The sequence below is a fragment of the Eleutherodactylus coqui genome, chromosome 2 (genome assembly GCF_035609145.1).
Source record: "Eleutherodactylus coqui strain aEleCoq1 chromosome 2, aEleCoq1.hap1, whole genome shotgun sequence".
Lineage (NCBI taxonomy): Eukaryota > Metazoa > Chordata > Amphibia > Anura > Eleutherodactylidae > Eleutherodactylus > Eleutherodactylus coqui.
Window position 1 is genome coordinate 155,222,848 of NC_089838.1, and position 12,927 is coordinate 155,235,774.

The window sequence follows — 12,927 nt, forward strand, 5'->3', positions numbered from 1 at the left end:
CATCTATGCAATGAACTGGTATTTTTATTTTTTTATAGAAGAGGGGAATAACAATCTGCAATTTAGATGTAGGCTAAACAAAATGAATGTTGAACCCACTTATAGTATGCAATCCGTTTACAGAAAGTCTATTTAAGGAGTGCGAACATATTGTTGGCTAGCTGAACTGTATTGAGTAGTTCATTGATAAAGAATGAGGAGTTGGATTCCTGTGATTTTTGCCATCGTTATCCTAGCCAACTAATTTAAAGGGACCAATTGCGTTACAAAAATTACAGTGAAGAGCCATTAAACTTACAAAACAAAGTTAGAGGGAGAAAGTTGAATATGTACTCAAATTTAAGAAGGTCTCTGCATAATATATGTTCACCAACTAACCTATATCAGCTAGTCAACAATATAAATAAGATCTAACAAGGCGGCAGCCTCTCCAAGACATGGAAGAATAAAGATCATTTTAGACCAGACAATGGGCATCACAAGACTTAATCGCTTCTTTGCTTTCGCACAGGAGCGATAGCCATTCAGTGACTGGAGAAGGAGCGTGCCTGAAAGTTCTTCTGGCCACCCACCTCCATTCACTATGAACAAGCAGACACGGACAGGTACGCAGGGTTGCTGCCCGCTGCACAGGCTGAATCTGTGTGGGAGTACTTATGCGGAATCCTTGCGTGCCTGTGTGTATTTGGCCTTAGTGTGCAAACGGAGGGTGATAATTTCTAGAAAACCATTCCCTTACTAGGACAGGTTAATGATATTCCTAAATATGTTACACTATCCCTTTTTGCCAGTTGAACAGGAGATGGTGAGATAATAGGTACTTGGTCCAATCATCAACGCCTACATTTAGAATTTACAAATTTAGCTGGATTTATTTTGTAACGGGAGACTTTGGTAAATTTGGCGAGAGCTTGCTGAACCACCTATAGAGGTAATGGGGTTAGTAATGTAAAGCATTGCATCTTTGGGATATAAATCTCTAAATTTATGAACTAGCGCCAAGTGCGATTCCATTACCAGAGCAAATCTTCTTGACTAAAGAGGGCATCCTTGGTGGATGCCATTTGTTACATGTAAACCTGCCAGGATGCCAGCGGATAACACCTGTGCAGATGGGTCAGGATAAAAAGCGGGTATAGCTGATTTAGTTAGACCAGAAAGTCCATACCTCTTTAGCGTTGCAGATAAATATCCTCAATGTACCTTATCGAACACCTTCTCTACAACCTAAGTAAGAAGCAGAGAAGGCATCAATGGACTCTATTTGAATCAAGTCTATGAATTTGAGTTAATCAAATAAATTGTCTAGCAGATACAAACTCCAGCTGGTCCAGATTGATTAGTTGTGGGAAGATGTTCAGAAGCCGTGTGGCTAATACTTTGGCATAAATCTTGACATTATATTGAGTAACAAGACTGGTTGAAAATTGGCTTTGAGCTAAGAGTTCTTTCCCCGGACTGGGAAGAGTAGCAATGGTGGCCAGTAAGCTCTCGCCTCATGCTCACTACTAAGAGTGGCTGTTCATTTGCTGGACGTTTCATCCATGAAATAACTGAATGTTCTTTCAGTTATTACAATTGTAGCTGTAGTTTATTACACTTTCAATCTTTGTAGTATTTATTGTATCCACTATTTTAATGTGTTCTTTTTATGTGGAACTGCCATTCTTGCTGTACTAATCCCCGTTTTTAATTTTTTTTTTTTTTTCTCTAGGCCAGGCGTTACATGGAGCTCCTTCCAAAAGAGCGACAGCCTGTAGCTGGCTCAGAGGGTGCGCAATACAGAAAGAAACAGTTGGCTAAGCAGCTGCCTGCTCATGACCAGGATCCTTCCAAGTGTCATGAGCTATCTCCTAACGAAGTGAAGCAAATGGAGCAGTTTGTGAAGAAATACAAAAATGAAGTCCTTGGTGTAGGAGATGTCAAGCTGCCCAAAGAAGTGGGGGCAGCGCCGGGTGAAGCTGCGAAGCCGGACAGTGGCAATCGAAGCACACTTACTACTGTTAAGAGTGCGGACGACAAGGGAGCAGTGCCATCCGGATCTGCTTATGTGAGTTACCCATATAGCATTACGTGATTCTTCTCTCAACTAAATGACTTGTATCTTTTTTCCTACATTATGCAGAAGTGAGTGATGCAAATATGATTACATCTTTAGATAACTGGCCCCATAAAGCCTCATCTCAAACTTGCAGCAGATTGTTCTATTTTGGTCTGCTATAAAAAATAGTATGTGTCATGCAATCCCCATAACCTCGTTCCCCTTTTTTTTTGTTTTATCAAGGTTATGCACAAGAGGGGGGGGGGGGGGGGGATTGCAGCAGCAAACTGCATTTTACCACTAGTTCATATCCATTTCCTCAGTAACTTCTTCTTTTCTTCTTCTACACTGTGTGAGAAACTAAGCAGTAAATGTAATTCTGTAGAGTCAAACCTCACTAAATCTCTTCTAATGGTACTATGCAGTTCACTGAGAGGTTAATTCATGCCTCGCCTTTCAGACTATTGGCAACCATGTCTGAGCACAAAGCTTCAGGGAGGTCTCCCTTTGGTCAGCTTTACACAAGTCTGTTTTACCTAATGCTTCTAATTTGTAGGATTAGTATAGTGGAGAAGGGATGGGAGAAGGGCTGCACCAAAAAAATCTTCATAATGCTGTGTATATATGTGTGCATGGCTGTCTAAAGAGTCAGATCGTTGTGTGATCTTCAGTGGGGGAGTAGAATAAATGCATCATCCGGATCCCCGTCGCCTCCCTGAACTGCACCGTAACTTAGTTTATGATGCTCTATGGAGCTGACAGGTTCACTTTTAAGTGGTTGCATGAATTTTCTGGAAACCAGTTGTTTCTCCCTCAAAACTGTGCAGCTTTGCGGGGAAAACGCTCTGGTAAAATTATGGGGCCAATAAACAATCTAGAAACCTCACTGGTCACATGCTGATGTGGTTTTCAGCCATATTGCAACTGCATCGGTCCGTGTCTCTAGCTGCATGCATTATTTCTTGTAGGGCTACTGAATGACTGCTCTCCACAAGATTACATGGGTCTCACTGGATCCCTCATGGACTGCAGCTCTAGCTTGGGGTACAGTCCAACAATTTTCAAACTGTTAAACGTGCTAATGGTTGCGCGGTTTTGTGGGTAAACCTGCAAAGTTAAGAATCAATCAACTTTAAACCACTTTAAAACTGTCAACTGGTATGTGAGGCTGGCAGCTGCTATATGGAACCGTACTATGAGACCATTCTTGTAATTGAGGGTAAGCCAAAAGCATTTCAGCAAGCAGAGTTCTTGACAGTGAAGAACAAAATATCAGAAATTTGGAGAGTTCTTATTAATCAGTGCAGCTCTTATTCCAGAAGATGTAATGTGGCTTTGTGATTGCAGCTGATTGGATGGGATATCTCTGCAGCTGGGTACGGCCTTATTCACACAGCGTTTTATCACCGCCGTTTTGCCGCAATATCAGGACCTTGTAAAGTGTTGGATTTCAATGCATTCATTCACATGGGCGATTATTAGCCACGTAAAAATGTCCGGCCGGTGAAGATATGACATCGGCGGCCAACTAAACTGGCCAAATTTTTGACACATCTTGAAAAGATAGGTCTTTCCCTATATTTCTGCCGCAATCAGCTGGTGGCTCCCATAAGCTTCTATGGTAGCTGCCATCGAAGGGAAGGGGGGGGGAGGAGGAGGAAGCTGAGCAGTGGCTAGTGCTGCTGAAATATGTCAGCCCGCTCTAATTAATACAAGCCATGCTGAGCACTTCTCCCAAACAAATTAATTCTGGGCTGCTGTGTATATATGGCGAACTTGAGTTCTAGCTTTCTCACCCATGTGTAGTCTCAGTGCTTGCATGAATGAGGCCTAAAGCTGAGTTCACACCGTTTTTAGCTCTGTGCTGGGGTTATGTCTGTCTCCTAAAAGAGGGTCCGGTGGAACTACAGGCTTCTGTTGCTAAAACGTGAGACAAATGGGATCTTGGTTTCAGCAGCTCCATTTGTTTCTGACTTTTGTGCCACACAGAGTAAAGGGGTCTTTCACACGTGCGTTGCATTTTCACTCTAGCCGCATTGCGACCGAAATCTGTGTGAAAAGAAAAATCTGCGACTCTATTCGTGGCCAAAAGTGGCGTTTTTCTCGTTCATTCACACGGCCGGGTGCGACGTATTGGTGGAAAAATACACCGCATCCTGAAAATCCCTCAGTTGGCATAATCCACGGAATGACTTCTAATGCCTAGATAGACACCTGCAAGTGTTTTTCCTGCGTTGGACGCTGATAAATTGCCTCTCCCTCCCTTTTTTTGCAGCTCCCATAAGAGTCTATGGGAGCTGCCAGTGTAGATCGGGACTGAAAGATAGGCGTTACCCCGATGCAACGCTTTTATATGGCTAGGAATCTGTCATCTGAACAAATACATTGTAAATCAATGCTTCAGATGGTTGTGATGTTCGGCTGACTTATTTTACAAATAGCCACGTAAAAAGCTTGTGTGACAAGGGCATAACGTGGTTAACTACACTAGTCTGTGCAGCACAAATGTTGGAAACTAACTCGTTTCTAAAAAGCAGGAATGTCTAAACTGGCCAGCTCCTGTAAGAGGTGTTACATCGTTGGGTCCCCATCCTGGTTCCCCAAAGTATTCTACGGTGGAATGTTTGACGTGAAAATTGTGTTTATCACAAATCCAGTCCAAACAAGAAATGATAACTTATTTCACACTGCACATATCTGCAATATAGTTGTTCTGTTGAATGACTAGTCTCGCCTATAATCATAGGGAAAATGTAAACATTGCTGTCAATCCTGTATGGAGAGATAAAGTTTCTTTCTATAGTGCATAAAAACCCAATATACCAGTCAGTCCTCGTTCACCTGAAGGGAATTGCTAATACCAGCCTTAGGCCTCATGTCCACTGGATAATTGTATTTGCAAAATTCACACGGGGGTCCCGCACGCGTGATCCGCGCCCCATAGGGATGCATTGGACACCCGCAGGTAAGTAAATACCTGCGGATGTCATTTTTCCTTGCCGCGTGAATTGCACGTGCGGGAAATCGTCCGCAGCAGGCTCCGTTTTCTACGGGTTTCCAGCACGGACTGCTCCCGCATGCTTCTATGGAAGCCGTCTGGATCCGCGGTACACCCGCAGCTGAATTTCTGCTCTGCCGCGGGAGAGCAGGAGTTCAAAAAAAGAAAGAGTGCACGGCGCGCTGCCGGCATGACGAGCACATCCGCCGGGCAAAAAAAAAAGAAAATCCTGCCGCGATGAATGGGAACCCGCAGTGTCCGGCGAGGTGAGTAAAATCTATTGTCAGGCCTCATGTCCGCGGGGAAAGGAGGGACCCGCTGCAGGATTCTGCATGGAGAATCCACGCGAGCCCGAATTTCCCCGTGGACATGAGGCCCAAAGGCCCATTAAGACACAATGATGATCACTCAAAATTCTCTCAAAAGCCGTCTTTTGAGCGATAATCGTTGTGTGTAACTTCACTGACATTGTGCAGTTTTCGTTATGCCATCACTCATCATTGTCTGTCAGCATGCTGAAAGACTACCATGAGCCTTATCAGGGATTCACAGTGGGATACAGCTGATACTATTGTTTCAGCTGTATCCCGCTCCCTGATGACCGCTAGGTATGAAGAACAGAGCGGTCCAGCTCTGTTCTCCATACCCGGCACGGAGCGCTTGGCTGTATAACAGCTGGGCGCTCCATGCAGAAAACATCTGGATGCAGAAGACCAGCAGGGACACGCCACTTCTGCATCCTTCACTGGCAGCACAAGGTGATCGCCCCTCTTGAGCGATCATCTTGCACTGTAAATGGCACAACGATTATCGCTCAAGTCGCTTGAGCGACATCTTTTGAGCAATAATCGTTGTCTAAATGGGCCTTAAGGCCGGCTTCACACAAGTGTAATTTGTTGTGTGCTGCCTGCATGTGACAGTTGTGTGGCAAGTCTGTAATGACATGCTTACTTGCTGCGGGCTGCCGGTCACTATGTCTTGGCGTGTATGCTCACATAATGCACACCAAGATGGCGAGCAGCAACCTGGGAGCCTATTGCAGGTTGGTGCTGTGTGTGCAAAACCCACGCCCAATATGCTGTAACAATACCTTTGTGTGTTGGTGCCCTGATATGACACCGATGAGAGGCTTTTGATGCATAGTAATGGCACAGAAGGTCAGCACATTGGCACATGGGGCACACAGGACACTGCTCCACATACACTGTGTCCTGCTTTCTGGCCCTTCTCTACATCTTGCAGCCTGTCCTTCCACCTGAGGAGACCCTGTCTACCATGAGGAGACGGCCAGGGGCAGCGATGCTATTTATTCCATAGTTCTCACCCATGTCAGAATCCTGCTTAACTCAAGTGGCAAATTAATCGATTCATTTGATCATCCAGCCATAGATATAGTATGGGAGGAGAAACTTGGCAGTGCATTGGTGTAGGCTCACATGAGTGTAACTTCACTGCGTATGCAAACAAGGAACAGTGCCTCTGCAGCGCCACCTATTGGATGGTAGCATTCCTGCAAATCAATGCTTGACTCTCTTTATACAAGCCTGTAGAGTAATGACTGGGAATTGTAAACCAAGCCAGTGTCCATACACAGACAACTGTTTTGGGGTTTTTGCCCCTCATCAGTGTGCAGTAGGATCCTGGCTTGGCTAGTGAGATGCCTATGATTTAGGTCAAATAAGGAAGATGAAGACCTTCTAGGTGCTCTTCCTAAGGAGAGATGTTACCACTCCTGACCCATGTCGTTAGCCAAGTCAGAATCCTACTGCACACTGATGAGGGGCATAAACCCCAAAACAGCTGTCTGTGTATGGATACTGGCTTGTCTTACATTCCCAGTCATTACTCTACAGGCCTGTATAAAGGGTCGGACATTGATTTGAAGGAATGCTGCCATCAATAAGTGGCGCTGCAGAGGCGTTGAGTAATATGCAAATAAGGAAGATGAAACCGAGGATCATGGATGGCCTCTTGTCTCCTCACTCACCTTGATGCTCTCCCTAAGCAGAGATGTTACCCTTCACCGTGTAATGAAAAGTCAATGACCGTACATAGATTTTTTATTATGTGAAAAAACAAACCACACAGCATGTTTTATTTTACCAAGTATTGCGCGCGATAAGAGTCCTAGTGTTCTCCAAAGGAGCGTAATACATGCTGTACATATACAATTATATTGCATATGTGCAGTATTTATACTCAACACATAGACCTAGATTTGAAAAAGTCAGACTGCGCATGACGGCGTGCGTGAGATATGCCATTATGCACAGGGCAATATCTCTGCACTATACAGCAATAACCTGCTCACCGCTAGCTGACGCAGCAGTAAAGGGCTGCGCAATACACGCAGCGTTTTACGCATACGGCCATGTGAGCCCAACCTTGGTGTGTTCTCAGATACTGACATCTCTATTTGAGACCCCAGAGCTTTTGCTGTCTGCTTTCAGTACTGGCTTTAGTCGTTTTCAGCCTTTTCCCCCTAATTTATACTCCATGCTCAGGAATGCTTTGCTATCTCTTATATCAGGTCTGAAAGAAAAAAAATTCTCTGCAAATGTGAAGTGTAAAGGCTGTGTTGGCCGTCCCGTTCCTGTGTTTACAGGTTGCTATCCGTCCAGAACGGCCCACTATGCTCTTATTTACTCTGACTCCTCCGGATTCACTGAATCGTATGTGTCATAAAACCTCCTCATTACTCACTAAACTCCATCGGAGGCAGATCTCCACTTATGGGAATATCTCCTCTTGTCAGCAACTGCCACGACTGAGGCAACTTTTCCATGCGAGGCGTTCCTTTCTGCGGACAATGGGATGTTTGTGACTGCAGGGAAGGGTTAATAGATTGAGAGGGCGAAGAATGCACTGTGACCCGACTCACAATTGGACTGTTAATTAGCATTTTATCCTTGCATGGAGGGGGAGTGTTGAGACATTAAGAATCGCTGTGGCATGCCTGTTCAATTCCTGTTCCCAGCCCAATTTTTCACTGTCACAGCGGGATTAGAAAGCCTCCCTGCATTGCTAATTGATGGTCCATGTCACTGTATACATGGCATTTTGGAACTGGGACACATGTAGGTTTCAGGACAACATATGTTTCTGTTGGCAGGATTTCAGGCATGCTCTGTCATTTGCAGCACGGACAGTTCTTCTGCTTTCAGCTTCCTGCCTATTGTGTATCTACCTGTCATATATACTAAGAATAAACTTTTTGTTTTTTCCCTTCCATCCGCAGTACTGTTTCCGGTGCAAGGAGAACATGAAGGAGGGTGACCCCGCAGTGTATGCAGAACGGGCCGGCTACGACAAGTTGTGGCATCCTTCTTGCTTCGTCTGTTTTACCTGCAATGAACTTCTAGTTGACATGATCTACTTCTGGAAAAAGGGAAAGCTATACTGTGGCAGACATTACTGTGACAGTGAGAAGCCGCGGTGCGCAGGTTGCGATGAGGTAATCATGTTCACTACTACTTCAGCAACTCCAAAAGTAATCCCCCCCCCCCCCCCTCTCTTTAGGTGTACTATACAATAATAAAAATATATATGTGTCCCTTTAATATTACATTAGTGATGGAATTGCTGCTAGCTACTGCTTCTATCAGTGTGCTCCATCTATAGCCCATCAGAGGCTTTGTAAAATAGTACTGGGGTAATAGTACATGATCCAAGAAACTGTAGATTTACTCTAGAATCCCTTTTACTATATGAAACGCTGTTAAAATGCTCATGCGGCAAGTGTTTGTTATGGAGGTGTGGCCTGCGTATATAATGATCCCCACCTTGTATGGGCAGAAGCTTATTGGAATCCTTCCTGTATACATTTACCACATATGTAACAGAGCTAAAATGACTTCACTATTACACTTCTAGGATGACTTAAATGTCTTTAAATGGCCAGTGATCCTTCATTCTTCTCAGGTTGTAGCAGGCTACTGAATTACTTACAGGTCAGCACAAAAAAAGCCTCAATAAAAATATTTTTTTTTTAATTTTATTATAGGTTTATATAAAAATATCACTTTTACAGAAGAGAGCAGTTCCAAAACACAAAGAAATAATGCATCAAAACAGGAAGGCATCTAGTATGTCCTGTGAATAGGTGTGTGTGTGTGTGTGTGTGTGTGTGTATATACAAGAGCTATCCAATGCTATCACAATCATGTTTACAATGATGACCATAATACAAAAATATACATACATACTATATATTCACGTGTACAGGACCATAATGGGAACATGAACATAATGGTGCCAACCTTATAACCTGCGCCTCGATGCGTGTTTTGCTCAAGCGTCTTCAGGGGGTGCCACTACTGTGTTCTCATGACCCTGTGAAGCTGTTTGTTTCATGTTGTGACTTGTGGTTTAGCAGTACCCCGCTCGGTAATATGTCACAGTGCGCTCCGTGTCTAGGCGCTGTGAAGGAGTCTGGCGTAGTTCTCGACCGTCAGTCTGTGTACACATTGACCACTGGCTTCATATAGGAATGATGTCGGCGTGCCAACCAAATGCAGAACTCAATTTCTAGAAGACCGGAGTGATCTCTTCAGTGCAGTTCGCACTTATTATGTTCACTAATGAAAACCAATCTTCCTTACATCATCAGTTTTGTTTTCTATGGGGATGGAAGTAATTAAAATATTGCATCAGACGGGTTGTTAATTTTTTTTCACGTTAGTAGTGATGTGGAAGTAAAACATTTGTGCATTCCCATATTCTCAGAGAGGTTTTAGCAGTGCCCCTCATGGGGAGAAGTTTCCTTATGGCTTCCTTTATAGGCAGTCAAAAGTGGGAGCGTCTGGTGCTAGACTTCAGGAATATAAAGGAATTGGAGTGTTTGGCTACTATAGTGGACATAAAAGAGTGCTCTATCTCTACTACAGAGCACCACTAAGCAAGCCTCTTTCTCCACATACCATGGCATAAATCTATATGAGGTGTCAATTGTTTTTGTGAAAATGCTGTTAAAGGAAAATATTTTCAAAGTTTTTTTTTTTTTGTTTTTTTATGCAAATTTTTCAAAACTGAAAATGCTGCTTTGATTAATATAAAACAAACAAGAAACTGATTAAGCCAGTTACATATGGCTTCTATCAAATTGAATATGAGCTACATACACATTAAGCCATCTGTGGGTAGCAAGACCGACCCAGACCAACTTGTAAATAAACAGACTGTCTAAAAGAGAAGCTGAGCTGTGAAGTCTTAAGGTGCTTTCACACAAGCGGAACACCGTGTAAGCTGCCCCTGCAGGACTTCGCTCTGAAATCTACAAGACTAACTGGATTTTGAGGTGGAATTGCAAGCAGATTTAGGCCACTTTCAACTCTGCTTCAAAAGCTGCATGTAGCACTTCAGATTTTGGTGCAGAATTTACCACGTTGGGGTGCAGATTACAGGCTAATTCCGGCCCTGTGAAAGTACCCTTACAGAATTTATTATACTGCTGGTCGTAACAGCTACACTGCCGAATTTACTACTTATCACGTGTAGACTAGAACAATTTATCCTAAATTATTAAAATTGCAATACTATGAAAATATAGCTTTTAGTTTTTTTTGGTTTTTGTTTTTATTATTTTTTTTTAATATCAAATATTCTAAAACTTTTTTTTGTATTGGTATGCATTTTTCCTAAATGTTCACTAGGTGGCGCAGATCATCAATTATTAAGTAAGGCTCCAGTGACATCTAGTGGTCAGAATTGAAATCAATAATGGTATGATGCTACATAATAAAGCAGCATAAACTGGATTATGATTTTTATATATATTTTTTTTTTTTTTTCTTAGTTGATTTTCAGCAATGAATATACTCAAGCAGAAGGTCAAAACTGGCATCTGAAACATTTCTGTTGCTTTGACTGTGATTGTGTCCTGGCTGGGGAAATTTACGTGATGGTGAATGACAAGCCAATGTGCAAACCTTGTTATGTGAAAAATCATGCTGTGGTAAGACCATGTAATTCTTTATTAATACACTACAAAAGGCAGTTTGAATTTTAACAGCTCCTAAAATCTACTGTATTTTGTCACGCAGAAAATGACCAACACATGCTGGTCTCAGAAACCTCTTTGTTGTACTAGGCAAAGCTCTTATCCTTTATGGCATACCTTGAGAACACATTTACCTTTTTGTAACCAGACTATAAAATGATATAAAAAGGACATGATTTCTATATAATACAATCCTAACACTGAAGTTGGTTAGATTTAAACTGATCACTTTTATTTTGTGCTACGTACACATTTCTGAATTGTTGGCTTACACATGTCACATGTTCTGTACACGCAAATGGGTATAAGACTGACTTCACTGTACAGACAATCTAGCTCTGTGCTAGGAGTTAGGAGAAACCAGGTAATCTTGTAGATATGATGCCTTTTTAAGGGGCTAACAAATGCCAATTTTTTTTCCCAAAGAGATGGAGGCATGCGATTTCCAATAAAATTTTTAATGTTGTATTGCCTCATATGTAACCAAATAGTACTGCACCATGGTACAGTTGTGAGTGGTGGTGACTCTGCCTGGCACCAGGGTTATCGAGTAGCTCCTCTTGTGCAGATAATTGCACTTGCTGTTAGAAAAGGTTAACCCTTTCCCAATGTGTCTTGCTGCCTGGTTCCAAATTACATTCTGTATTCTCTGCTATGCCTCACTGCCAGTCTGGCTGTAATACCTCGTGTGCCACCCATCCCTTCACCTGATGCCTTACTATGGAACCCATAGCACATTGCCAGCTACTATATCCATACCCTGCTACCTTATAATTTAGATACTTCTCCCTGCAACTGATGTGACTTGGTATTCCATCTGACTGATTAGATTTCAGTAATTGCCTTACTACCTGTGACCACATTTAGTACTTGCTGATGTCCCACTGCCTGTCCTTAAACATTCCATGCATAGGTCTTCGCTCAAGTCGTCTTGCATCTGCAAAGATGATGAAAACACTAGTTGTCCACATTAATGCAGATATGTAGTCTGTCTAGCCAGGGGCGCAACCTTGGACAAGCCATGACCATGAAATTGATTTGCATTATGTGTTTATCTTTCCTTAGATTTGCCAAGGTTGTCACAATGCCATTGACCCGGAAGTTCAGCGTGTGAGTTATACTGGATTCCACTGGCATGCTTCCCCAGACTGCTTCATATGTTCATGTTGCAGCAAGTGTCTGATTGGCCAGAAGTTCATGCCAGTGGAGGGTATGGTCTTCTGCTCTGTTGAGTGCAAGAAGAAAATGACATCCTAGAGAAGACCGCAACCCAATTTTTTTACATTTCAAAATCAAGTGGACCTTTTTGAAGATGAATCACTCAGCAGCTATGGCATATATCTATAGGAGATGTCAACTGTGGTAGAAATGAAAATACTGTTAAAAGAAAATATTTTCTGCAACTTTTTCAAAACTGAAAATGCTGCTTTGCTTAATATAAAACTAAAAAAAATCAACAGAACGTTCACTGCCTAAATACCATTTTCTTGTCTTGTATCAACTGCATCTTTATAAATAACCTGGCATCTGATTTCAGCACTTTATTGTGAATGTATTGTAATGAGGCAACTTCACTCCAGGGATAGTTTGCAATATTAGATTTGTGATTAAAGTTAATTATCATTAACTTTTTTTTTTCTTGTAACGAAACTAGGCAGCAAGATCTCCGTGTAATGTAACTAAATATCTGTACTGATTTATTAGGCAGTGGGAAACTGGTTATTTTGTCAGAGTTGTTTGACTATTAGTTATTTCCATAACATTAATTTCTGTAACATTAATTTCCATAAAAGCCGGGTGACTGTTAATATGGCCAACCATTGCAGCGGCTATAGATGTGGTCATTCAACCACCTTAGGCCTCCTTCCCACGAACGGATTTCCGCCGCGT

General features: G+C 42.5%; 1 protein-coding gene across 1 annotated transcript in view; it reads left to right on the plus strand.

Annotated features, from left to right (window-relative positions):
• The window catches only part of TES (testin LIM domain protein), a 40,199-nt gene extending 27,535 nt beyond the window's left edge, over positions 1 to 12,664 (plus strand). The window contains exons 4-7 of the mRNA XM_066591803.1: positions 1,715 to 2,050; positions 8,278 to 8,493; positions 10,834 to 10,992; positions 12,103 to 12,664. Of these exons, the coding sequence (XP_066447900.1) occupies positions 1,715 to 2,050; positions 8,278 to 8,493; positions 10,834 to 10,992; positions 12,103 to 12,294 (903 nt within the window). The 3' untranslated portion in view covers positions 12,295 to 12,664. The remainder of the gene's footprint in view (positions 1 to 1,714; positions 2,051 to 8,277; positions 8,494 to 10,833; positions 10,993 to 12,102) is intronic.
• The last annotated feature ends 263 nt before the right edge of the window (positions 12,665 to 12,927 follow it).